General features: G+C 47.4%; 1 protein-coding gene across 1 annotated transcript in view; it reads left to right on the top strand.

Moving 5' to 3' along the window:
• The window catches only part of LOC137614810 (putative N-acetylated-alpha-linked acidic dipeptidase), a 154387-nt gene that overhangs the window by 84759 nt on the left and 41877 nt on the right, over positions 1-27751 (top strand). The window contains exons 14-15 of the mRNA XM_068344474.1: positions 6900-6981; positions 7672-7764. Coding sequence (XP_068200575.1) covers positions 6900-6981; positions 7672-7764 — 175 coding nt within the window. The remainder of the gene's footprint in view (positions 1-6899; positions 6982-7671; positions 7765-27751) is intronic.

Raw genomic sequence — 27751 nt, 5'->3', positions numbered from 1 at the left:
CAGGCCTCTATGATCCTTCTCCTCTTGGGAAACCACCTGACCTCCATAACCCTTCATCTCCGTAGAGAACCACCAGTCCTCCGTGACCCTTTTTTTCTTGGGAATCTACCAGACCTCCATGATTGACCCTTCTCTTCTTGGGAAACCACCAGGCCTCCATAACCCTTCTCTTTTTTGGAAACCACCAGGCCTCTATGATCCTTCTCTTCTTGGGAAACCACCAGGCCTCTATGATCCTTCTCCTCTTGGGAAACCACCTGACCTCCATAACCCTTCATCTCCGTAGAGAACCACCAGTCCTCCGTGACCCTTTTTTTCTTGGGAATCTACCAGACCTCCATGATTGACCCTTCTCTTCTTGGGAAACCACCAGGCCTCCATAACCCTTCTCTTTTTTGGAAACCACCAGGCATCTATGATCCTTCTCTTCTTGGGAAACCACAAGGCCTCTATGATCCTTCTCCTCTTGGGAAACCACCTGACCTCCATAACCCTTCATCTCCGTAGAGAACCACCAGTCCTCCGTGACCTTTTTTTTCTTGGGAATCTACCAGACCTCCATGATTGACCCTTCTCTTCTTGGGAAACCACCAGGCCTCCATAACCCTTCTCTTTTTTGGAAACCACCAGGCCTCTATGATCCTTCTCTTCTTGGGAAACCACCAGGCCTCTATGATCCTTCTCCTCTTGGGAAACCACCTGACCTCCATAACCCTTCATCTCCGTAGAGAACCACCAGTCCTCCGTGACCCTTTTTTTCTTAGGAATCCACCAGACCTCCATGATTGACCCTTCTCTTCTTGGGAAACCACCAGGCCTCCATAACCCTTCTCTTCTTGGGAAACCACCAGGCCTCTATGATCCTTCTCTTCTTGGGAAACCACCTGCCCTCCATAACCCTTCATCTCCGTAGAGAACCACCAGTCCTCCGTGACCCTTTTTTTCTTGGGAATCCACCAGACCTCCATGATTGACCCTTCTCTTCTTGGGAAACCACCAGGCCTCTATGATCCTTCTCCTCTTGGGAAACCACCTGACCTCCATAACCCTTCATCTCCGTAGAGAACCACCAGTCCTCCGTGACCCTTTTTTTCTTAGGAATCCACCAGACCTCCATGATTGACCCTTCTCTTCTTGGGAAACCATCAGGCCTCCATAACCCTTCTGTTTTTGGGAAACCACCAGGCCTCTATGATCCTTCTCTTCTTGGGAAACCACCAGGCCTCTATGATCCTTCTCCTCTTGGGAAACCACCTGACCTCCATAACCCTTCATCTCCGTAGAGAACCACCAGTCCTCCGTGACCCTTTTTTTCTTAGGTATCCACCAGACCTCCATGATTGACCCTTCTCTTCTTGGGAAACCACCAGGCCTCCATAACCCTTCTCTTCTTGGGAAACCACCAGGCCTCTATGATCCTTCTCTTCTTGGGAAACCACCTGACCTCCATAACCCTTCATCTCCGTAGAGAACCACCAGTCCTCCGTGACCCTTTTTTTCTTAGGAATCCACCAGACCTCCATGATTGACCCTTCTCTTCTTGGGAAACCACCAGGCCTCTATGATCCTTCTCCTCTTGGGAAACCACCTGACCTCCATAACCCTTCATCTCCGTAGAGAACCACCAGTCCTCCGTGACCCTTTTTTTCTTAGGAATCCACCAGACCTCCATGATTGACCCTTCTCTTCTTGGGAAACCACCAGGCCTCCATAACCCTTCTCTTCTTGGGAAACCACCAGGCCTCTATGATCCTTCTCTTCTTGGGAAACCACCTGACCTCCATAACCCTTCATCTCCGTAGAGAACCACCAGTCCTCCGTGACCCTTTTTTTCTTAGGAATCCACCAGACCTCCATGATTGACCCTTCTCTTCTTGGGAAACCACCTGGCCTCTATGATCCTTCTCCTCTTGGGAAACCACCTGACCTCCATAACCCTTCATCTCCGTAGAGAACCACCAGTCCTCCGTGACCCTTTTTTTCTTAGGAATCCACCAGACCTCCATGATTGACCCTTCTCTTCTTGGGAAACCACCAGGCCTCTATGATCCTTCTCTTCTTGGGAAACCACCTGACCTCCATAACCCTTCATCTCCGTAGAGAACCACCAGTCCTCCGTGACCCTTTTTTTCTTAGGAATCCACCAGACCTCCATGATTGACCCTTCTCTTCTTGGGAAACCACCAGGCCTCCATAACCCTTCTCTTCTTGGGAAACCACCAGGCCTCTATGATCCTTCTCTTCTTGGGAAACCACCTGACCTCCATAACCCTTCATCTCCGTAGAGAACCACCAGTCCTCCGTGACCCTTTTTTTCTTAGGAATCCACCAGACCTCCATGATTGACCCTTCTCTTCTTGGGAAACCACCAGGCCTCTATGATCCTTCTCCTCTTGGGAAACCACCTGTCCTCCATAACCCTTCATCTCCGTAGAGAACCACCAGTCCTCCGTGACCCTTTTTTTCTTAGGAATCCACCAGACCTCCATGATTGACCCTTCTCTTCTTGGGAAACCACCAGGCCTCTATGATCCTTCTCCTCTTGGGAAACCACCTGACCTCCATAACCCTTCATCTCCGTAGAGAACCACCAGTCCTCCGTGACCCTTTTTTTCTTAGGAATCCACCAGACCTCCATGATTGACCCTTCTCTTCTTGGGAAACCACCAGGCCTCCACAACCCTTCTCTTCTTGGGAAACCACCAGGCCTCTATGATCCTTCTCTTCTTGGGAAACCACCTGACCTCCATAACCCTTCATCTCCGTAGAGAACCACCAGTCCTCCGTGACCCTTTTTTTCTTAGGAATCCACCAGACCTCCATGATTGACCCTTCTCTTCTTGGGAAACCACCAGGCCTCTATGATCCTTCTCCTCTTGGGAAACCACCTGACCTCCATAACCCTTCATCTCCGTAGAGAACCACCAGTCCTCCGTGACCCTTTTTTTCTTAGGAATCCACCAGACCTCCATGATTGACCCTTCTCTTCTTGGGAAACCACCAGGCCTCCATAACCCTTCTCTTCTTGGGAAACCACCAGGCCTCTATGATCCTTCTCTTCTTGGGAAACCACCTGCCCTCCATAACCCTTCATCTCCGTAGAGAACCACCAGGCCTACGTGACCCTTTTTTTCTTAGGAATCCACCAGACTTCCATGATTTTTGTCTTCCTAGGAAACCACAAGGCCCCCGTGATCATCCTCCTCTTAGGAATTCCCCAGGTCTCCATGACTCTTCTCTTGTTACGAAACCACCAGGCTTCAATGATCCTTCTCTTCTTAAGAAATCACCAGGCTTCCATGATCCTTCTTTTTTGGGGAAACCACCAGGACACCATGATCTTTCTCTTCTTGGGAAACCAACAGGACTTCATGATCCTTTTCTTCTTGGGAAACCACCAGGCCTCCATGACCCTTCTCAGGAAACCATCAGGCATCCATGACCCTTCCCTTTTCAGGAAACCACCAGGTCTCCTTGACTCCTCTCTTCTTAAGAAACCACTAGGCCTCCATGACCCTTTTCTTCTTAGGAAAACCCTCAGGCCTCCATGGCTCTTCTCTTCTTAAGAAACCACCAGGCCTCCATGACCCTTCTCTTCTTAGAAAAACCCCCAGGCCTCCGTGACCCTTCTATTTTCAGGAAACCACCAGGTCTCCATGACTCTTCTCTTCTTAAGATACCACCATACCTCCATGACCCTTCTCAGGAAACCATCAGGCCTCAATGACTCTTCTTAAGAAACCACCAGATCTCCATGACCCTTCTCAGGAAACCATCAGGCCTCCATGACTCTTCTCTTCTTAAGAAACCACCAGGCCTCCATGACCCTTCTCTTCTTAGGAAAACGCCCAGGTCTCCATGACCCTTCTATTTTCAGGAAACCACCAGGTATCCATGACCCTTCTCTTCTTAGGAAACCACCAGGCCTCCATGACCCCTCTCTTCTTAGGAAACCACCAGGCCTCCATGACCCTTCTCTTCTTAGGAAACCACCAGTTCTCCATGACCCTTCTCTTCTTAGGAAACCACCAGTTCTCCATGACCCTTCTCTTCTCAGGAAACCACCAGTTCTCCATGACCCTTCTCTTCTTAGGAAACCACCAGTTCTCCGTGATCGTTCTCTTCTCAGGAAACCACCAGGTCTCCATGACCCTTCTCTTCTTAGGAAACCACCAGGCCTCCCTGACCCTTTTCTTTTTAGGAAACAAGCATGCTTCCATGACCCTTTTCTTTTTAGGAAACAACCATGCTTCCATGACCCTTCCCTTCTTAAGAAACCACCAGACTTCCATGATCCGTCTCTTTTTGGGTAACTACCAGGCCTCCATGACCCTTCTCTTCTAAAGAAATCACCAGGCCTCCATGACCCTTCACTTCTTAGGAAACCACCAGGCCTCCATACCTCTTCTCTTTTTAGGAAACCACCAGGCCCTTGTGACCCTTCTCTTCTTAGGAAACCACCAGGCCTCCATGACCTTCTCTTCTGACCTTCTCTTCTTAAGAAACCACCAGGCCTCCATGACCTTCTCTTCTTAGGAAACTACCAGGCCTCCATGACCTTCTCTTCTTATGAAATCACCAGGTCTCCATGACCCTTCTCTTCTTATGAAACCACCAGGCCTCCCTGACCCTTCCGTTCTTAAGAAACCACCAGGCTTCCATGATCCTTGTCTTTTTGGGTAACTACCAGGTCTCTATGACCCTTCTCTTCTAAAGAAATCACCAGGCCTCCATGACCCTTCACTTTTTAGGAAAACACCAGGCCTCCATGACTCTACTCTTCTTAGGAAACCACTAGGCCTCCATGACCTTTTCTTCTTAGGAAACCACCAGGCCTCCATGACCTTCTCTTCTTAGGAAACCACCAGGCCTCCATGACCTTTTCTTCTTAGGAAACCACCAGGCCTCCATGACCCTTCTCATTTTAGGAAACCACTAGGCGTCCATGACCCTTCTCATTTTTGGAAACCACCAGGCCTCCATGACCCTTCTCGTTTTAGGAAACCACCAGGCCTCCATGACCCTTTTCTTCTTAGGAAACCACCAGGCCTCCATGACCTTCTCTTCTTAGGAAACCACCAGGCCTCCATGACCTTCTCTTCTTAGGAAACCACCAGGCCTCCATGACCTTTTCTTCTTAGGAAACCACCAGGCCTCCATGACCCTTCTCATTTTAGGAAACCACCAGGCATCCATGACCCTTCTCATTTTAGGAAACCACCAGGCCTCCATAACCCTTCTCGTTTTAGGAAACCACCAGGCCTCCATGACCCTTTTCTTCTTAGGAAACCACCAGGCCTCCATGACCCTTTTCCTCTTAGGAAACCACCAGGCCTCCATCATCCTTCTCTTTATAACCACCAGGCCTCTATGACCCTCTTTTTTTAGGAAACCACCAGGTCTCCATGACCCATTTATAAAGAATTGACAGTCCTCCATAACCCTTTTCTTCCTAGGAAGCCTCCTGGTTTGCGTGACCCTTCTATTAAGAAACCACCAGTCCTTCATGACCCTTCTATCAAAAAACCACCAGACCTCCATGACCATTCTATAAAGAAACCACCAGTCCTCTATGACCCTTATATAAAGAAACACCAGTCCTCCATGACTCCTATCATCTTAGGAAAACATCAAGTCTCCACAACCTTTCTCTTCTTAGGAAACCACCAGTTTTCCATGACCCTTTTCTTTTCAGGAAACCATCATTCTTCCATGAGTTTTATAAAGAAATCACCAGGCCTCCATGACCCTTCCATTTAGAAACAACCAGTCCTCTATGACCCCTATATAAAGAAACCATCAGTTCTCCATGACCCTTCTCTTCTTAGGAAACCACCAGGCTTATATGGCCCTTTTTTTCATAAGAAACCACCAGGCCTCCATGACCCTTCTCTTCTTAGGAAACAATCATGATTCCACGACACTTCTATAAAGAACCCACCAGGCCTCTATGACCCCTATTTAAAGAAACCACCAGGCATCCATGATCATTCCATAAAAAAACTACCAGTCCTCCATGACCTTTCTATCAAGATTGTCCAACACATCATTTAAAAAAATAAGAGAAGAGAAAACTGGAGTATGATATAGGCTATGGAACAACTCTTAAGACCAGAGAACACTATACTGGAGTGTCCTCCTCATGGAAGAGCTACATATCATAGCTAAAGTCTCTTATACCCTTACTAAGTGGGAAGTAGCTACTGAATAATTTGAAGTAATTAAACAGTTGAGTGAAGAAAAATGGTTTGGTTAGCTTAGTGTTGTCATGTGTATGAGAAAAGTGAATATGCAAGACTATACAGCATATATTCAGGCAAAGGGAAAATGAACAGTGACCATTGAGGGATCCAATATAGTTTTATATCGCCAGTCAAAAGCTCAATAACACTAACAGTAGTATCTCAATATGTGGCTGGTGCCTTGGTCAACCTAATACACACTTTCCCTTGTTAATGGCCTGTAATTATCGAAGCTAAAGAAATTGAGAAAATTTTAAAATTTTGCTGGTAACTGGGTTTCTGGAGAAGTAGAAATAAGAACATCAGGTGAGTATAGAATTGGCAATTTGTCATGGAATATGGTTTTAACTATTCTTTTGTGTGTAATGGGTATATGACGTACATATCGAGATGCACATAGTATATTAGAGTATTAATACAGCGTTTGGATTTCTTCATAATCACTATTATTAGAAATAAACTATTTTATTATTTTAGTTCAAAATTATTCACTAGTATACATGATTATTACAAGCATAATTCAAGGTCAAATTATTTTGGAAAACTAATACCTGAGTTGTTGTCATTTGTGTTTTGGTTAATGTTTTAGGCCATAGAGATATTATTTATACTTATGTATTCATGTTGTTTTTAAATTTTAAATAATTTACATTTCAGAATTCTTCAAAAAAGCAGTTGCAGATTTTAAGGAAACTGTGTTGAGTTTTACCGAAGAATTAAAAAGTATTGACTTGGAAAAGTGAGTACTGTATGTTATAAGTTGGATGGTAGAATTACAGCTCATTGCTCTATGTATGGTCTTGAGTTTTGTTTGATATGTAAATTATTTCTTGATTAAAAATTGTTGTCATTTAGCCTTGTCAGTGTGCAGCCAGTGTTTAGAATTCCTGCAGTGCACTGTGGGAATTGCGCGAGTGTCATTACTGCATTCCTTCGGCCTCTAGCTGCACTTTACGTCCTACTACTCATATCCACTGTATTCCTACCTTTTTCTTCCTTTTTACTGTCCAACCTCATTTTATTGCCCAACCTCTCTTTTTTTTTTTTACTACATTGTAACTGGAGGGTTGAACCCTAGTTACACTTTGGAGCCAGGGTTAGCCTCACAGACTCTAGTGCCAGGTTATACAGAGAATTCATACATTTATCAATCCATCTTGCTAAATTACGATGTTTTTGTTCACATTCAAAGTTAGAACACCCCTGAAGATTGATTAAAATGCGCACTAAAAGTTTAGTGTCGACGGTTGCGAAGTGTAATATTAGAATGCAATTGAATTTTAATTTTGTATTACTTCACTCAAGTTTAATTTTCATATCCTCTTAAAACTTAATTGTTTACTCTGGTGAAAGGGTGAATTTGAAATTTATTTTATTTTAGTCTGTACTGTATTGAATACCCATTTTTTAATTTAATTTTTTTTCGTAGTCCACTACAGGTACGCAAAGTCAATGACCAGTTAATGATGGTTGAGAGAGCTTTCATTGATCCACGAGGGTTACCTGGAAGACCTGAATACAAGTAAGTTAGAGCAAAGTTGCCATTTATATATATATATATATATATATATATATATATATATATATATATATATATATATATATATTTTTTTTTTTGGGCTCAAGCCATGGCGTCCTGATGGAAGGTTCCTTATTGGTAGCTTCTTTGGGTATATAACTACTAAGATATTTCCAGAGAATTTAACCACAGGTTATCACAGAATTCTAACTTCTGGAGCGAGTATCCTAAAGGTTTCCCTTTAAGACATCGTATATCGACAGGGAACGCATGTATTAACGCGCCACATAGCTATCTGCACCCCACATAGAGTTAACACTTCGATGTGGAGGGGCGGAGAATAGCTGGGGAGCCGTTCCACAGCTATACTCGTCCGTGGCTACTTTTGGTACTCAAAACGTAAACAAACGGGCGCCATTGCTAAATGACGTCACGTCCGTCCTCATCCTTCTTCTAGTAGCTTGCCTTGCTAAGACGGATTTTCCCTTGTGCTATTTTCATCGGCTTGCATCTTCGTTATGTCGCTACCTTCGGCCTCGCCTTCTTCTGGAAAGTTGAGTACCAGGTCCCAGTATTGTTTAAATAAGCTCTGACCGTAAAGTAACTTTTACTTTTCGAGATATTTTATGTTTTCTGGCAGAGCTGTGCTACTACCGGACACGCCATTTTATGGCGTCGCTGTTACCCTGCATGCGTTATTTAGCTAGCCTGAACAGCTTATTCCGGCCTTTTAACTAATTGATACTATTAGTTATTTAGTCTTCATAGCTAGGAACTTCATATATCGTGTTTTGACGCTTTTTTATCGGTCATCGCCTGACCCCATACTAATTCGCTAGCTTAGCCCCTAGGCCAGAGCGCCTATCACCAGTGTTCATGCATGATATATTCCAGTGATCCTAGGTTAAGTTATGAAGATAGTGGCATTAATTTATGATACTGTTTACTGTGATGCAAGTTTTTTTCGCCTTCAGGGACCATATAGGGGATAGGTTTGATAGTGTGCCTTTCTAACCTAACCTAAATGTAGGACCCCTATATGCTCCCTTCACCCCCTGCCTTAGGGCATTCCCTCTGCGTAGCCTTGCTCCCCCTACCACGTAAGGGGATCAAGTCCATACCAGAGTACCTATCGCTTCTCTGTCCTCCCTAAGGGAATGATCCCCCCTTAGGGTTGCGTCCGAGAATGAGGAACGGCCTGTCCTTCCTCAATTGCTGAGGTTAGGTTACCTGACCTTCCTTGCAATTGCGATACGTCTTCCAGCCTTCCTAGCTTAGGGTGTAACATCCCTGCTCTAGGTTAGGCCTCGGGGGGAGCTAGTTCTGTGCCTTGCTTGAAACGGTACCCATGCACCGTTCTCAGCCAGGCTGCCTACCTTAGGCTAGGGAGCGTCCTCCCTTCCTTGGTGGCCGCTTTGGTACAGAGCCTCCCCTATGGAAGACCCTGCTTCTTCTCCCCTCCCCACCTATCCCTTGTATGGCCTAGCCTATACTTAGGTTAGCCTATACCCATCTGTCCCCTGTCCTACAACTCCTCCTTAGGGTGGAGTGACAGGGCTATCTTGAGTCCCTGTGTGCAGTCCGCTCTGGTACATATACCCTTCATAGTGTCCTATGGGGTTAGCCACTGGATGCGTTTTGTCCGCAGGGGTTCTCCCCCCTCTTGGGTGTTCCCTAGCCCTCCCTTGGGCTACTCTGGCACCCGGCCGCCTGCCGGCCCCCTGCCATTGGGTGATAGGGCTAGCCTCTATCATGGGTACACCCATTCAGGTGGGATGCTATGGGGTTCGTATCCTTACCCCTCCATCCCTCCTTCTGTCTCTTTTCCTGTCCTGGTGCTGGTCCCTTGCCGCCTCTACTGCCGACGATACCGCCCCCCCCCCCCCCCTTGGTGACACATTCCTTGTTCCCCCCTGGCCGACAGTCCTCCGTGTGCCGGAGGGCTGCCGCCTCCCGTCGGTGTACAGCCGATGGCCTACCCTTATACCTCCTAGCTTCGGTCGTCCGTCCATTGGGCCGGCCCCCGGCGTGCCGGCATCCATTGCCGGCGGTCCGGATATGCTATATCCACTTTCCCTATCCTATGACCCTGTCACCAAGCCGGCAGCCTTTGGCTGCCAGAGCCGCCACCTCCCGCCGGCGTGCCACCGCTGTGCCGGCGGCCGCCATCCTGGCATTACTCCTGACTTCTCTATGTGTCTTCACTAATGCCAGAAACTCTGCTGGAGCGGCCTCCGACGTGCCGCCGGTCTGCCAGCGCCTTCCGGAGACGCCAAGAGACTTGCACCCCTTCTCCCAGCTATCAACACCATGCTGATAGCCCTACACTGCAACCAGATGGCTTGGCTACCCAAATAGATAGGTATTGTCTTACCGTTCTATTAATAGCCGTGCTGTCTTCTTGCATATCACAATTTTCCAGCATGCTGTGTGTATCTTAGCACGGCTGGTTGCCGGAAACCGTTGCCCTATGGGGTCTTCTACCCCCCCCCCCCCCATATTAATGGCCTGAGTGGTCTTAGTCCCAGATTTACATCTTAGGCAATTACTGGTAGAATTACCTTCTGCCTCCCTGGCGATCTATGAAGAATTCTGTCTTGTGTCCTCGGCCACAAACAAATTGCCTATTGATAAGGTTACGGTAACCAGCCGGGCGAGATACACGGAGTATGTGTCTATCTACTTCATTTCCCGCTCCACTCTCTAACATTACAATGTTATTAATTATTTAAGATTAAGTTAAAGTTAACTTCTTAATTTTTAACTTTAGAGCAATATAAGTCATTTGTATGACTTCCATATACTCATGTTCTCTTTCTCTTACAGGAGGAGTACGTGAAATGTGACCACAACTTCTGTGGAGTGAAGCGCCCGCACTTCTACGGGCACACGGCGTGTAGGACCCACGCCCCTTGCGCCAACAAGAAAGGCGATCTGAAGTTTTGGGACCCGCAGCACTGTACAGTCTGCAAGGACCGCCTGGTCGAAGCGTTCGACAATCCTCCTTCAGCGGAGGTTAGGGACTCTTCTCGAGAGAAGCTACGCAAGTGGGTGCGTGGCTTCCAGAAGAACGCCACCGGACCATACCTTGCCACCGAAGACTTGAGGGCCTTGCTTTTCCTGAAGGCATCCCCAGACTCAGTGGTCCCCAAGGATCAGATCCCCACCGTCCAGATAACGGTGGAACCGGATGTAGTCATAGCTCAGTCCATGCACGAGTGCCGTTTGGATGCCGACAACGCGGAACGTATGTCGGAAGTGTCGGAGAACACGGAGAGGAACCTCATGGGCGACGAACTGGACTATGAGGAAGACCAGGTGGAATACCCTGAGTCTGAGCAGGAGGTCGCTCCACCTTCCACCCCCACACCGACTCCTACACTGACGGACGTATCACTCCTGTCTACATCTGCTACCCCGGATCCCACCCCATCCAACACCCAGGAGATCTTCAAAATGCTTGAGGCTCTCATGGATAAGAAACTCCGCGAGACGCATGAGTTCTTCAGGTCCAACATGGGAAGTTCGAAGCAGCCGAAAAGGATTTCGGTTAAGGACCTCCCCGCATGCTCAGATACCAACCCCTGGAGGTATGCCGAGCACATGCCAATTACGACGGGCAAGATCTTCATAAGCGAAAAGATCGGCTCGATTGCGCTGGAAGAAGTGGAATTCTTCCCAAACTTTGAGGCTTACCCGGACTGTTACGTCCGACTTCGATCTGAATCTGCCTCTAAAGAAGAGACCGAACCGAAGGAGGTTATAGTGTTCGATCTCTCGAAGGCCCAGGCTATGCTGGCCAATACAGTGAAAAGTAGGGGCTTCACCTGCTCGAAACTTCAGGCACTTAGCAAGAAGCACCCTACCTACGTCGCACCAGACGATGCGACCCTCCCCTTCTTGGAAAAGGCCTTCAATGCGGTGCATAAGGCAGTGGAAGAAGGAAAACCTTGCCCTGCACTGGAGGAGTGCAGACCCTTCTCCCTGACTACTCCCCCTGATGTTAGACACTGGAAAGATGTCCAGTCAACATTTGTGGTGGGAAAACTAGAACCTGACGTCGCTGGCCGTCAGTTTAACGAAGACCTCCCAAAACTTAATGACCATCTCCTTCGTCGGGAACATATGAAGGAAAGGCTCGCCGCATCCATGTCCCTCCAAGTACAGCTCGAAGTCATGGCCGGTGACACTAGGGTCCCTGACTACTACATGGTTCTCGCCAAAACACATTTGGCGACTGCAGTAAAGGATCTGTACAGCTTCACGAAGGCTCGTAGAGCCTGTCGTGAATTCGTGTTCTCCAGTGCTACAGTGAGACACGAACCCCGGAGGCTGATTTCCTCCAATATCTGGGGTAAGCACCTCTTTCCCTCCTCCCTTGTGAAAGAGATCACCGACAAGGCCGCCACGGAGAACAGGAACCTTCTCCACAAGTGGGGCATGTCGAAGAAAAGGAAATCCTCTCAGGACGACGGCCCTCAACCTAAGAGGAAACCCACAAAACCGAAACCCCAGCAACGTCAACAGAGACGGCAGTTTCCGGGATCCGCTACTCCCCAAGTGGCAGCTCAGCCACAGCTATCCTTTCAGCTGGTCACCCAACTGGTCTTGTCACAGTCGCCGGTTTTCACCCCTGCTTTTGAGCAACAGTCAACTACCTTTCGTCCCAAAGGTAGAGGCTCAAACAGAGGTGCAGGCAGAGACGCATCTCGCCGTCCCTCCAGAGGCAGAGGAGGAAAGGGAGCTAGCGGCCGAGGTAGTAAACCCTCGGGAAACCAGAAGCAATGAAGTGCTTCCGGTGGGAGGAAGACTCCGCCAATTCCAAGATCGTTGGACCTTCGATCCCTGGGCACACAGCATCGTCAAGAAGGGTCTAGGCTGGAGCTGGACTCAACCACCCCCAACCTTCCAGCAGTTCTTCCAACAGTCAACCCCCCTTCTGGAAGAATATGTCCTAGAACTCTTGAACAAGAAGGTGATAAGGAGGGTAAAGTCAACCAGGTTCCAAGGGAGACTGTTTTGCGTCCCCAAGAAGGACTCTGACAAACTCAGAGTCATTCTAGACTTATCCCCCCTCAACAAGTTCATAGCGAACAACAAGTTCAAGATGCTGACTCTTCATCAGATAAGGACCCTTCTGCCTCAAGGTTCCTACACGGTCTCCATAGACCTGGCGGATGCCTACTGGCACGTTCCAATGAACCACCACGCTTCCTCCTACCTAGGATTTCGACTCCAAAGGAAAAGCTACGCTTTCAGGGCCATGCCCTTCGGCCTCAATGTGGCCCCACGGATCTTCACAAAGCTGGCAGACGCCATCGTTCAACAGCTCCGCCTCCGCGGCGTCCACGTGATGGCCTACCTCGACGACTGGCTGGTCTGGGCTCCATCGCCCGAAGATTGTCTAAGATCCTGCAACAAAGTCACCCAGTTTCTGGAACACCTGGGATTCAAGATAAACAGAAAGAAATCCCGCCTCTCTCCAGCTCAGAAGTTCCAATGGTTAGGAATCCAGTGGAATCTTCAGTCACACCGCCTTTCCATTCCCCAGAAGAAAAGGAAGGAAATAGCAGGGTCTGTCAAAAAACTGCTGAAATCCAAATGGAGCTCAAGATGTCAGCAGGAACGAGTTCTAGGCTCTCTACAGTTCGCCTCAGTGACAAACTCAGTGCTGCGTGCACAGCTAAAGGATGCCGCGGCAGCCTGGAGACGTTCCGCATCCATCGCTCGAAGAGACCTCAAGAGACGGCTCCCAAACAGACTTCGGTTACTCCTAAAGCCGTGGTCGGAAGCAAAAGCCCTGAAAAGGTCCATCCCTCTAAAACACCCACCTCCATCACTCAACATCCACACGGACGCTTCGCTGGAGGGTTGGGGAGGTCACTCCCACCAAAAACAGGCTCAAGGAACATGGTCTCCCCTATTCAAGACGTTTCACATCAACATCTTGGAGGCCATGGCGGTCCTTCTAACTCTGAAGAAACTCTCCCCGCCTTCCTCGATCCACATTCGTCTAACCCTGGACAACTCGGTGGTAGTCTGATGTCTCAATCGCCAAGGCTCAAGATCGCCCCAGATAAATCAGGTGCTTCTCCCAATCTTCCGTCTGGCAGAGAAGAAGAAATGGCACCTGTCTGCAGTTCATCTACAAGGATTCCGCAACGTGACAGCGGACGCTCTAACTCGGACAAGCCCGATAGAGTCGGAATGGTCTCTAGATGCAAGATCCTTCTCCTTCATCTCTCACCAAGTCCCAAGGCAAAAGCAGTGGACGCCATGTCACTGGATTGGAACAGATGGTCCAGGATCTACCTGTTTCCTCCCACCAACCTTCTGCTGAAAGTCCTCTCCAAACTGAGAACCTTCAAAGGGACAGCGGCCCTAGTGGCTCCCAAGCGGCCCGGAGCAACTGGTACCCCCTAGTCCTGGAGCTACAGCCCACGCTGATCCCTCTCCCGGGCCCAGTTCTCTCCCAGCAAGTACAGAAGTCGACTGTCTTCGCTTCATCATCGAAAGTCAGGTACCTTTATCTCATGATTTTCTCTCCCTAGCCGCGAAGAAGAGGTTTGGGATCTCGAAGAAAAGTCTAGACTTCCTCGAGGAATACAAGACCGAATCCACACGACGGCAATACGAATCATCCTGGAGAAAGTGGGTCTCATTCGTCAAGGCAAAAGATCCTACGGAAATCACCATTGATTTTTGCATGTCCTTCTTCATTCACCTTCATGGACTGGGCTTAGCAGCCAACACGATTTCTACCTGCAAATCGGCCTTGACTAGACCACTACTGTACGCCTTCCAGATTGATCTGTCCAGCAACATCTTCAATAAACTGCCGAAGGCATGCGCTCGTCTACGCCCAGCACCCCCACCAAAACCTATCTCCTGGTCCCTGGACAAGGTGCTCCATTTTGCCTCCAACTTGGACGACGATTCGTGCTCTCTCAAAGATCTGACTCAAAAAGTTATATTTCTTTTTGCTCTTGCCTCAGGAGCCCGAGTCAGCGAAATAGTGGCATTATCAAGAGACGAGGGTCACATCCCGTTTACAGACTCAGGAGACCTTACCCTCTTCCCGGATCCGACGTTTCTTGCTAAAAACGAACTACCCACCAAAAGATGGGGCCCTTGGAGAATCTGCCCCCTGAAAGAAGATGCCTCTCTATGTCCAGTAGAGAGCCTCAAGGTCTATCTTCGTAGAACTTCTGACTTTGGTGGAGGCCAACTCTTCAAAGGAGAAACATCGGGTAGCGACCTGTCACTGAAACAACTAAGAGCGAAAATCACCTACTTCATTCGCAGAGCGGATCCTGACAGTACACCCGCAGGTCATGATCCTAGAAAAGTCGCATCGTCTCTGAATTTTTTCCAGAGCATGAATTTCGAAAGCCTCAAGAGTTTCACAGGCTGGAAATCCTCGCGTGTTTTCTTCAAGCATTACGCGAAACAAGTGCATGAAGTCAAACATTTCGTGGTAGCCGCAGGTAGTATTATGAAACCTGCACCTAACTCTGCATAGAACAGTGAGTTACTTGGGACTTTAACTCTTCGGGTGCTTATGTAGACCCTCGTGTGATACGTAGTGAATTCAGAGACACTTAGTGTTTTTTCATAGACTGTTCTTTACAAGGTGAAATGTCATAGTCTCCACATGAGTGCCGCATGCCTAGAGCATGATGTGTTTTTTTCCTTTTTAAAGACTGACGTTCCTCTGGAACCTGTGCCTTCTAATAATTTTAAATTTTCTTTCAGATTCAAGAGCAAAGTCTTTCATTACTATGTACATTATAATTTATTGTAAATTGATTTTACATCCCTTATTGCATTTATTTACTATATTCGGCAATTGTGAAATAAAATTTCTATTTTATTACTTGTGCGTCTCAATCCGCTCCTACTTATACTATGAAATACATGGTTGTCATAGTTTCATTATCCCCTTTTCTTTAAAAAATGATGAAGAATAATAGGTTCAATCCATATTATATACTCACCTATGCTATGTAATATTCTTAACTGAATACTTACTTGCGCTATACCTTCGAGACCAGATCGTTCTCTTGCTACAAAATACAGTGCCTAACCACCACTTGTCTGTCATTGAGAATGTTCCTATATGAATATCAACCATTCTGTCTTGTCTCAGAGTTCTTCACGTTCTCCCCGCAAGGTGGGTAGCCCTTCGATGACCACTTTGATCTTCAGCATGGTCCGTTGGGACTTCTCTGCCAAGGGGGGCCGGAAGTTTCATCCCCACGGAACCTCTATCGAGGTCACTATGCTTACCCTATTCAAAGCCCTCGGCACTTACTCTACAAGGGGAAATCGATACATTGATTCTCTGGTATTCTTCCATCAGGACGCCATGGCTTGAGCCCAAAAAACGGATTTTGAGCGAAGCGAAAAATCTATTTTTGGGTGAGATAGCCATGGCGTCTTGATGGACCCTTCCTGCTACTTTGTCCAGCCTTTCAGGCCCCACCCTGTCCTGCTGTATCATGGTGATCGGCAAGCAACTGGCATCAGGATGAGGACGGACGTGACGTCATTTAGCAATGGCGCCCGTTTGTTTACGTTTCGAGTACCAAAAGTAGCCACGGACGAGACTAGCTGTGGAACGGCTCCCCAGCTATTCTCCGCTCCTACACTTCGAAGTTTTAACTCTATGTGGGGTGCAGATAGCTATGTGGCGCGTTAATACATGCGTCCCCTGTTGATATACGATGTCTTAAAGGGAAACCATTAGGATACTCGCTCCAGAAGTTAGAATTCTGTGATAACCTGTGGTTAAATTCTCTGGGAATATCTTAGTAGTTAATATACCCAAGGAAGCTACCAATAAGGAACCTTCCATCAGGACGCCATGGCTATCTCACCCAAAAATAGATTTTTCGCTTCGCTCAAAATCCGTTATATATATATATATATATATATATATATATATATATATATATATATATATATATATATATATATATATATATATATATATATATATATGTATATATATATTTTTGGGCTCAAGCCATGGCGTCCTGATGGAAGGTTCCTGTTTGGTAGCTTCCTTGGGTATAAGACTACTAAGATATTCCCAGAGAATTTAACCACAGGTTATCACAGAATTCTAACTTCTGGAGCGAGTATCTCAAAGGTTTCCCTTTAAGACATCGTAATACAACAGGGGACACGCATGTCTGAACGTGCCACATAGCTATCTTCACCCCGAACAGAGTTAATGCTTCGGTGTGTAAGGACTGAGAATAGCTGGGAGCCGTTCCACAGCTAATCTCACTCGTGGCTACTACTGATACTCGAGACGTAAACAAACGGACGCCATTGCTCTGATGACGTCACGCCCGTCTTCATCCTTTGTTTAGTAGCTGCCCTACTTAGACGGATTTTCCCTGTGTTATCTTTATCGCTTTGCATCTTCGCTATGTCGTTACCTTCAGCCTCGCCTTCTTCTGGAAAGTTGAGTACAAGGTTCCAGTATTGTTTAATTAAGCTCTGGCCGTAAAGTAAATATTATTTTGCGAAATAATTGATGTTTTGTGGCAGAGCTGTGCCTCTACCGGACCCGCCATTTTATGGCGTCGTTGTTGTTATGCATGTCTTATTTAGTTAGCCACAACAACGCTTCCGGCATTATATACTAATCGAATACATTAGTTTATTTAGTCTTCATAGCTAGGAACTTTTATATCGTGTTTAGACGCTTTTTATCGGTCATCGATTGACCTCATACCAGTCGGCTACTATAGCCCCCAGGCCAGGAGCCTACATACAAGTGTTCATGCATGATTTATTAGTGATCCTAGACTAAGTTATGAAGATAGTGGCATTATTATTTTACAATACTTTTGACAGTGATGCAAATGTTTTCGCCTTCAGGGACCATATAGGGGATAGGCTAGTCAGTGATTCTTTCTAGCCTAACCTAATATTAGGACCCCTATATGCTTCCTTCATCCCCTGCCTTGGCATTCCCTCTATTTAGCCTTGATCCCTTTTCTGAGTAAAGGGATTAATTGTCTAATAGAGTATATATCGCCTCTCTGTCCTCCCTATAGGAATGAACCCCCTTTAGGGCTGCGTCTGAGAGTGAGGTTAGGCTAGCCTACCTCTATGGCTAGGATAGTCTATGACTTTCCTGCGATAGCGATATGTCTTCTTCCTTGCCTAGTTCAGGACTTTTAGCCCTGTTCTAGGTCGGGTTAGGAAGGTTTCTCTGTTCCATGCTGAAACTGTACTCTTGCACCGTTTTAGCCGATCAGCCTGATCTTAGGTTAGGGAGTGTCCTCCCTTCCCTTAGTGGCCGCTCTGGTACAGAAACCCTTCCTGGGAAGACTTCTCTCTTCTCCCTCCCCACCTATCTCTTGTATAGCCTAGCCTATGCTTAGGTTAGTTTATACTCATCTGTCCCCTGTCCTACAACTCCTCCTTAGGGTGGAAGAGTAGGGCTACCCGAGCTTCCTTGTGCAGTCCACTCTGGTACATTTACCTTCATAGTGTCCTATAAGGTTAGTTACTAGTATAGTTCTGCATATGGGAGTCTCTCCCCCCCCCTCTTGGGTGTTCCCTAGCCCTCCCTTGGGCTACCTAGCTCCCGGTCCCTAGTGACCCCTGCTCATGGATGTTAGAGCCTGCCTCTATCATGGGTACACCCCCTCAGGGAGGGGGAGGGATGTCTGGAACCCTGACGGTACTTCCTGCATCCCTTTCCTCCCTCCCCCTGTCTCTCTATCTATCCGGGTGCCGGTCTCTTGCCGCCTCTACTGTCGGCAATACCTGCCTCCTACTTGGTGACTTCCCTACCCTTGCCGCCAGCCCCCCGTGTACCGAGGGACTGCCGGCTGCCGCCGGCTACTACCGGTGGCTCTCCTACTCCTATCTAATCGTCCGCTTGCCGGTCGATCACCGGAGTGCCGGCATATACTGCCGGCAACCCGATACTGCCTTTACCATCCTTATCCCAGTCACCAACCTGGCATCCTCCGACTGCCGGAGCCGCCGCTTCCTGCCGGCGTGCCGCCGTTGTGCCGGCGGCCGCCATCCTGGTATTTAACTGACTTTTGAAAATTGTCTGTTCTAATGCCAGAATCTATGCTGGAGCGAGCTCCGGCATGCCGGCGGCTTGCCGGATGCCTCGGAGGCGTCAAGAATACTTGCACCCCCTTACTGTAGCTATCATAAGACTAGGATAGCCCTATATCGCATACAGATAAGCTGCTTCTGCTATTAAGATCAGTACCTAGTACTGCTCTATTAGTGATCATGCTGTCTCTTTGCATTCTTCTAATTCCAGCATGCTATGTGCATCTTAGCACGGCTGGTTGCCAGAAGCAGTTACCCTTTAATGAGGCCTTCTGGCTCTTAACTGGGAACTGAATGAATTCGATCCCAATCTTGTCCTTGGTTTTCCATGGAGTTCCAAAATACTGGGAATTCTAGGAAACTATATCCAATGATCTCGGTCATTTGGATTATCCAAGGACCACGCTTATGGTAACCAGCCGGGCGAGATGCATGGAGCATGTTCTCCTTTACTGTTTTCATTCTCTATGCATCACACCTTCTTTAAGTTAAAATTAATGATTAATATTAACTTAGTTTAAGAGCCATTCTTATGACTCCCCCATACTCATTTTCTCTTTCTTCCACAGGAGGAGCAGATGAAGTGTGACTTCGCCTTCTGCGCTGTGAAACGCCCGCAGTTTTACGGGCATACGGCTTGCAGGACTCACGCCCCTTGTGCAGACAAGAAAGGGGATTTGAAGTTTTGGAATCCACTGGATTGTACGGTCTGCCAGGCCCACCTAGTTGAGGCCTTCCATAACCCTCCCTCAGCGGAGGTTAGAGACATTTCTCGTGAAAAGCTGCGCAAGTGGGTGCGTGGCTTTCAGAAAAATGCTACTGGACCGTACCTGGCCACCGAAGAACTGAGGTCCCTGTTGTTCCCTAAGGCCTCCCCTGACTCAGTGGTACCAAAAGATGCAATCCCCACTGTCCAAATTACGGTGGAACCTGATGTGGTCATGGCTCAGTCCATGCACGAGTGTCGTTTAGATTCCGAGGATGATGAACAGATCTCAGACGTCTCGGAAGACACGGAGAAGACGCTTATGGCTCAAGGAGCCGAAGAGGACGAAGACAAGGTGGAGTACACCGAGTCGGAGCTTGGAGCTGCTCCCTCGTCCATCCCTCCTCCTACTCCTACACCGACGGAAATGTCCATTCCGTCTACCTCCTCGACTCCGGATCCTTCCTCTTCTACCCAAGAACTGATCCGGCTGATTAGAGCCGTCATGGACGACAGGCTGAAGGAGAACCAGGAGTCCATCAGGTCGATGATTGGATCCAGAGAACCGAAGAAGATTTCGGTCAAGGATCTCCCCGCTTGCTCTCATGCCAACCCGTGGAGGTATGCAGAGCATATGGTTATTGCGACCGGCAGGATCTTTGTTAGTGACAAGATCGGCACGGTCCCGTTGGAAGATGTGGAGTTCTTCCCAAGCTTTGAGGCCTACCCGGACTGTTACGTCCGGCTTCGTTCCGAAACTGCCTCGAAGGAAGAGACCGAACCTAAAGAAGAGATAGTGTTCGATCTCACAAAGGCCCAGGCTATGCTAGCCTCCGCATTTAAGAGTAGGGGCTTTACCTGCTCTAAGCTTCCGGCTTTGAGCAAGAAGCATCCTACGTACGTTGCACCTGACACTGCGGTTCTTCCTTTCTTGGAAAAGGCCTTAGCTGCATGCCTTAAAGCGGCGGAAGAAGGGAAACCCTGCCCTGCACTGGAGGAGTGCAGACCCTTCTCCATCGTGACCCCCCCTGACGCTCGACACTGGAAAGATGTTCAGCATACTTTCGTCGTGGGAAGGCTCGATCCTGACGTCGCCGGACGTCAGTTTAATGAAGACCTCCCTAAGCTTAACGATCACCTCCTTCGCCGGGAACAAGACACGAAGGAGAGGCTTGCGGCATCTCTTTCTCATCAAGTCCAACTGGAAGTGATGGCCTGTGACACTAGAGTACCAGATCACTACATGGTACTATCCAAATCCCACTTACTGACAGTAATGAAGGACTTGTACCACTTCATAAAGGCTCGAAGAGCCTGTCGTGAATTCGTGTTTGCCGGTGCCACCGTGAAACACGAACCCCGGAGGCTGATTTCCTCCAACATCTGGGGAAAGCACCTGTTTCCTTCTGACCTTGTCAAGGAAATAACTGACAGAGCCGCCACGGAGAATAGGAACCTTCTCCACAAGTGGGGCATGTCCAGAAAAAGGAAACCCTCTCAGGACGATGGACCTCAGCCTAAGAGGAAACCTCAAAAGCCAAAACCCCAGCAACGTCAGCAACGACGTCAGTTTCCGGGACCCGCTACCTCCCAAGTGGTTGCCCAACCACAACAGACCTTTCAATTGGTCCCCCAACCGGTGTTGTCACAGTCACCGGTCTTCACCCCTGCCTTTGAGCAACCATCCACTACCTTTCATGCCAAAGGTAGAGGCTCGTTCAGGGGTGCAAGCAGAGACGCATCTCGTCGTCCCTCCAGAGGTAGAGGAGGAAAGGGAGCTAGCGGCCGAGGCAACAAGTCCTCGGGACACCAGAAGCAATGAAGTGCTTCCGGTGGGAGGAAGACTCCGCCAATTCCAGGATCGTTGGACCTTCGATCCCTGGGCACACAGCATCATCAAGAACGGTCTAGGCTGGAGTTGGACGCAATCACCCCCAATCTTCCAGCGGTTCTTCCAGCAATCGACCCCCCTTCTGGAAGAATATGTTCTAGACCTCTTGAACAAGAAGGTGATAAGGAAGGTAAAGTCCACCAGGTTCCAAGGGAGACTGTTTTGCGTTCCCAAGAAGGACTCAGACAAACTCAGAGTCATTCTGGACTTATCCCCCCTCAACAAGTTCATAGAGAACAACAAATTCAAGATGCTGACGCTTCAACAAATAAGGACCCTTCTGCCTCAAGGTTCCTACACGGTCTCTATAGACCTGGCGGATGCCTATTGGCACATTCCAATGAACCATCACGCTTCCTCCTACCTAGGATTTCGACTCCAAAGGAAAAGCTACGCCTTCCGGGCCATGCCATTCGGCCTCAATGTGGCCCCTCGGATCTTCACAAAACTGGCGGATGCCATAGTACAACAGCTCCGCCTAAGAAACGTCCAGGTGATGGCCTACCTCGACGATTGGCTAGTCTGGGCTCCATCGCCCGAAGAGTGTGCAAAGTCTTGCAACGAAGTTACCCAGTACCTAGAACACCTGGGATTCAAGATCAACGAGAAGAAATCTCGCCTCTCTCCAGCTCAGAAGTTTCAGTGGTTGGGAATCCACTGGAATCTTCAGTCACACCGCCTTTCCATCCCCCAGAAGAAAAGGAAGGAAATAGCAGGGTCTGTCAAGCGACTACTGAAATCCAAACGCATTTCAAGACGACAGCAGGAACGAGTTCTAGGCTCTCTACAATTCGCCTCAGTGACAAACCCAGTGCTTCGTGCACAGCTAAAGGATGCCGCGGGAGTCTGGAGACGCTCGGCATCCATCGCTCGAAGAGACCTCAAGAGACGGCTTCCAAACAGACTTCGACGCCTCCTAAAGCCGTGGTCGGAAGCAAAGGCCCTGAAAAGGTCCATTCCTCTCCAACACCCTCCTCCATCACTCAACATCCACACGGATGCCTCACTGGAAGGCTGGGGAGGTCACTCCCACCTGAAACAGGCTCAAGGGACCTGGTCTCCACTATTCAAGACATTCCACATAAACATCTTGGAGGCCATGGCGGTCCTTCTAACTCTGAAGAAGTTATCCCCGCCGCCCTCGATCCACATCCGTCTAACCCTAGACAACTCGGTGGTAGTTCGTTGTCTCAATCGCCAAGGCTCAAGATCGCCCCAGATAAATCAGGTGCTTCTCCCAATCTTCCGTCTGGCGGAGAAGAAGAAGTGGCACCTGTCTGCAGTTCACCTACAAGGATTCCGCAATGTGACAGCGGATGCTCTATCTCGGACAAACCCGATAGAGTCGGAATGGTCTCTAGACGCAAGATCGTTCTCCTTCATCTCTCACCAAGTCCCAGAACTTCAGATAGATCTCTTTGCAACGAGCGACAACAATCAACTTCCTCTGTACGTAGCCCCGTACGAGGACCCCAAAGCAGAAGCGGTGGACGCCATGTCACTGGACTGGAACAGGTGGTCCAAGATATACCTGTTCCCTCCCACCAACCTTCTGTTGAAAGTCCTCTCCAAACTGAGAACCTTCAAAGGGACAGCGGCCCTAGTGGCTCCCAAGTGGCCCCGGAGCAACTGGTACCCCCTGGTCCTGGAGCTGCAGCCCAAGCTGATCCCTCTCCCGGGCCCAGTTCTCTCTCAACAAGTACAGAAGTCGACTGTCTTCGCTTCATCATCGAAAATCAAGGACCTTCATCTCATGATTTTCTCTCCCTTGCCGCAAAGAAGAGGTTTGGGATCTCGAAGAAAAGTCTAGACTTCCTAGAGGAATACAAGACCGAATCCACGAGACGGCAATATGAATCATCCTGGAGGAAATGGGTCTCCTTTGTCAAGGCAAAAAATCCTAAAGAAATCACCATTGATTTCTGTATGTCCTTCTTCATTCACCTTCATGGACAAGGATTAGCAGCCAATACGATTTCAACCTGCAAATCGGCCTTGACTAGACCAATTCTATATGCTTTCCAAATTGATCTGTCCAACGACATCTTTAACAAATTACCAAAAGCATGTGCTCGCCTACGTCCAGCACCCCCTCCGAAACCGATCTCCTGGTCACTAGACAAGGTACTCCATTTCGCCTCCAACTTGGACAACGATTCATGCCCCCTCAAGGATCTGACTCAGAAAGTTATATTTTTATTTGCTCTCGCTTCGGGAGCTCGAGTCAGTGAAATAGTGGCATTATCAAGAGAAGAGGGACACATCCTGTTTACCGATTCAGGAGAAGTGACCCTCTCCCCTGATCCGACGTTTCTCGCTAAAAACGAATTGCCCACCAAAAGATGGGGCCCTTGGAGAATATGCCCCCTGAAGGAGGATGTCTCTCTATGTCCAGTAGAGAGTCTCAAGGTCTATCTTCGCAGAACTTCGAACTTTGGTGGAGGCCAACTCTTCAAAGGAGAAACATCGGGCAGCGACCTGTCACTGAAACAATTAAGAGCGAAAATCACCTACTTCATTCGCAGAGCGGATCCGAACAGTACACCCGCTGGTCATGATCCTAGAAAAGTGGCATCTTCTCTGAACTTCTTTCAGAGCATGGACTTTGAAAGCCTTAAAAACTTTACGGGCTGGAAGTCCTCGCGAGTTTTCTTTAAACATTATGCGAAACAAGTGCACGAAGTCAAACATTTTGTGGTAGCCGCAGGTAGTGTTATGAAACCTGCACCTAACTCTGCGTAGAACAGTGAGTTACTTGGGACTCTAACTCTTCGGGTGCCTATGTTGACCCTCGAGCGATTCATAGTGATGTCTAAAAACACTTAGTGCTTTTATAACTGTTCTTATCCCAGGTGAAATGTCATAGTGTCACACAAGTGCCGCATGCCTTGAGCATGATGTGTTGTTTAAAGACTTGCGTTCCTCGAGAACGAGTACCTACTAATCCTGAAATTCCTTTTCAGATTCAAGAGCAAGCCTTTATTTCTATGTACATTATTATTACTGTAAATGAACTTTACTTTTGCTGTAAATTATTTAATTTCTGCATTGTGAAATAAAATTTCTATTTTATTACTTATGCGTCTCTTTCAGCTCCTACCTACTATGAAATACATACTGTCATAGTTTTATTTATTCCTCCTTTCTTATGGTCATGAAGAATTTAAGATGTCTAATCCTAAATTATATTCACCCTGTCTCAGTAAGGTTCCTACACGAATACTTACTTCTGATAACCAAGAGATGAACTCTATACACAGTGCCCAACCACCACTGGTCTAATTCAGAATGTTCCTATACAAATATCAAACATTCTGCTTCATCTCTAAGTTCTTCAAGTTCTTCTGTCAGGATGAATAGCCCTTCAATACCACTTTGACGTCGGCATAGCCCATGGGAACTTCCTACCAAAGGGGGGCAGGATACTTCGTTCCTATGGTTCTTTACCTAAGATTACTTTGCTGTTTTGTCAATGCCTAGGCACTTAACACTGGGGGAAAATCTACCACGATACATTGATTCTCTGGTACTCTTCCATCAGGACGCCATGGCTTGAGCCCAAAAAACGGATTTTGAGCGAAGCGAAAAATCTATTTTTGGGTGAGATAGCCATGGCGTCCTGATGGACCCTCCCTACTACTTCGTCCAGTTTTGTTCCCACCCTACACAATTGTATCATGGTGATGGGCAGCAACTGGCTTCAGGATGAAGACGGGCGTGACGTCATCAGAGCAATGGCGTCCGTTTGTTTACGTCTCGAGTATCAGTAGTAGCCACGAGTGAGATTAGCTGTGGAACGGCTCCCAGCTATTCTCAGTCCTTACACACCGAAGCATTAACTCTGTTCGGGGTGAAGATAGCTATGTGGCACGTTCAGACATGCGTGTCCCCTGTTGTATTACGATGTCTTAAAGGGAAACCTTTGAGATACTCGCTCCAGAAGTTAGAATTCTGTGATAACCTGTGGTTAAATTCTCTGGGAATATCTTAGTAGTCTTATACCCAAGGAAGCTACCAAACAGGAACCTTCCATCAGGACGCCATGGCTATCTCACCCAAAAATAGATTTTTCGCTTCGCTCAAAATCCGTTATATATATATATATATATATATATATCTATATATATCTATATATATTTATATATTTATATATTTATATATTTATATATTTATATATATATTTATATATTTATATATTTATGTTTATATATATATATATATATATATATATATATATATTATATATATATATATATATACATATACATATTTTTGGGCTCGGCCATGTCGTCCTGATGGAAGGTTATTTTAGGTAGCTTTCTAAGGGATATTTGCTACAGTGATACTCACAGAGAATTAACCATAGGTCTCCAGAATTTTAACTCCTGGCGCGAGTATCCTTAATATATCTTTAAGGATATTCATGAAATTAGGGGACTTATTTTTTGATACGACAAATGGCAATCTTCACCCCGAATAGATTTAATTCTTTGAGGGGGAAGAGTGGCAAACGAATGGGGAGCAGTTATCAAGGTACCCGGTGGACCCCCTCCCTGTACTACTACGGCCTATCATTCCTTTCAACTGTAGCATTTAAGCTAAGTGCGCTCCCACGTTTCTCTTGGTGTTGTTACGGTTTATTGGATTATTATCGTGCAATCTCCAGCATCTTCATCATCTGGAAAGTTGAGTATTTGATCTTTCCTGTGTATAATTTACAGCTCCCTTCTCACAGTTGAATTTGTATAAACTAAGTGTATTAAGTGGAGTGCAGCCAACCCCAGAAGTGACAATTTTGAGACCGCTGGCACATGTCATAAATGCAATTATTTAGTTAGTAGTGTGACGCTCCCGGTAATTAGCTATAGAGAAACTTTTAGCTAGTTAGGCAAATTATACTAGTGAAGATTGCATACATATAATATTTCCTCTTCTGAAATGTAACGTTACTTTCGTATACGATGAGGACCATGGTGATATCACTTGTACCCGCGGTCCCCACCCGAGTTAGGCTAGCCTAACCCGTTCTCTATACATTAATGTAAATCCCATTGTTTAACCTCTAGTATCGTTCCTATTAATTCGGTTGGGGATATATATCCCCTACAATTTATTGGTATAATTTGATACTTTTCTCTTTTAGAGAAAAGAGCATAAACCCTTCCTCCCCCCCTGAGCGCCGCCATCCCAAGCGGCAACCCTATCTTTTGTCATCACCACCGAGTAGTCAACTCCGGCTTGACTTAGATAGTTTTTTACCGTCGATCTTCTTTGCCGCCGAGTATCCCGGCTTCGATGTATGACAGTAAATCAGGGTGTATTGTCTTGCAGCCGACAATGTCACCGACGGGAATCTTGATTCTTCTGCCGCCCACGATGTTGTCGGCATGGGAAGCTATGCTTCTTAGTTTACAACCGAAAGTAGGCGGCATACGTGCCGCCGCGTTTTTCCCTTATAGACTATAAGACGTGTCTTATAGCTGACAATGTCGCCGACAGGTGAATTCTTATTCCTCTGCTGACCACGACAGCGTCGGCACAGGAAGCCATGCTTTCTTGATTTACAGCCGAAAGTAGGCGGCATGCTTGCAGCCGCCTTTCTCCCCTGCAAACTATAAGACCCTTTTCCCTCCCCCCTCTGTCCTTTAGTGTCGGCCTAGCCGTCACAATGTTCTTTTTGCTGGTATTCTACAATCATCCCAGCTGTCCGGGTTGACTTAAGTTGCCGGCCGGGACCCTACCAGCAGCGGTTGGGTTGCCGCTTCGGCCAACTCTCCCTTATGTCCTTCCTTCACCGGAAGCGAATGCCCCTGGGGAAAGACTGAGCCGGCCCTGACAGCTGCCGGTGGGAAACCCATTATACCCAGCCACAACCTTGCAACCGGCAGTACAGCCGGCGGCAAAAGTTGTGGCTGGATGGAAGCTAGAATCGGATGCATTCCTCCCCTTCCATTAGAACTCTCATTCTGGGAAGGAGACAGTAGGCAGCAGTAGCCCTCCTACACTTCCAATTATTGTTCTAAACCATAATAATAGAAAATCCTCCTTTCCATTCTCTCTCTCTCTATCAGTTAGTGCTGCCAGGCACTAGCGTAACTCCGGTAGTATACCGGTAAAACTACAGTATACAACAATGCAGTAGCCAGTATATCTGCAGTAGATAACAATACAGCAGTTAGAAAACTACAGTATACAATAATACAGTAGTACAAGTATTTCTAACATAATCTGTGTATCCTCTCCCAGGCAATTGCTGCGACCTCCGTCAACATTAATATTTAATTTCCCTATAAGGG

Source organism: Palaemon carinicauda, chromosome 21, assembly GCF_036898095.1.
Source record: "Palaemon carinicauda isolate YSFRI2023 chromosome 21, ASM3689809v2, whole genome shotgun sequence".
Lineage (NCBI taxonomy): Eukaryota > Metazoa > Arthropoda > Malacostraca > Decapoda > Palaemonidae > Palaemon > Palaemon carinicauda.
Note: the sequence above shows the minus strand (reverse complement) of the source record. Positions and strands in the feature narration are given on the sequence as shown.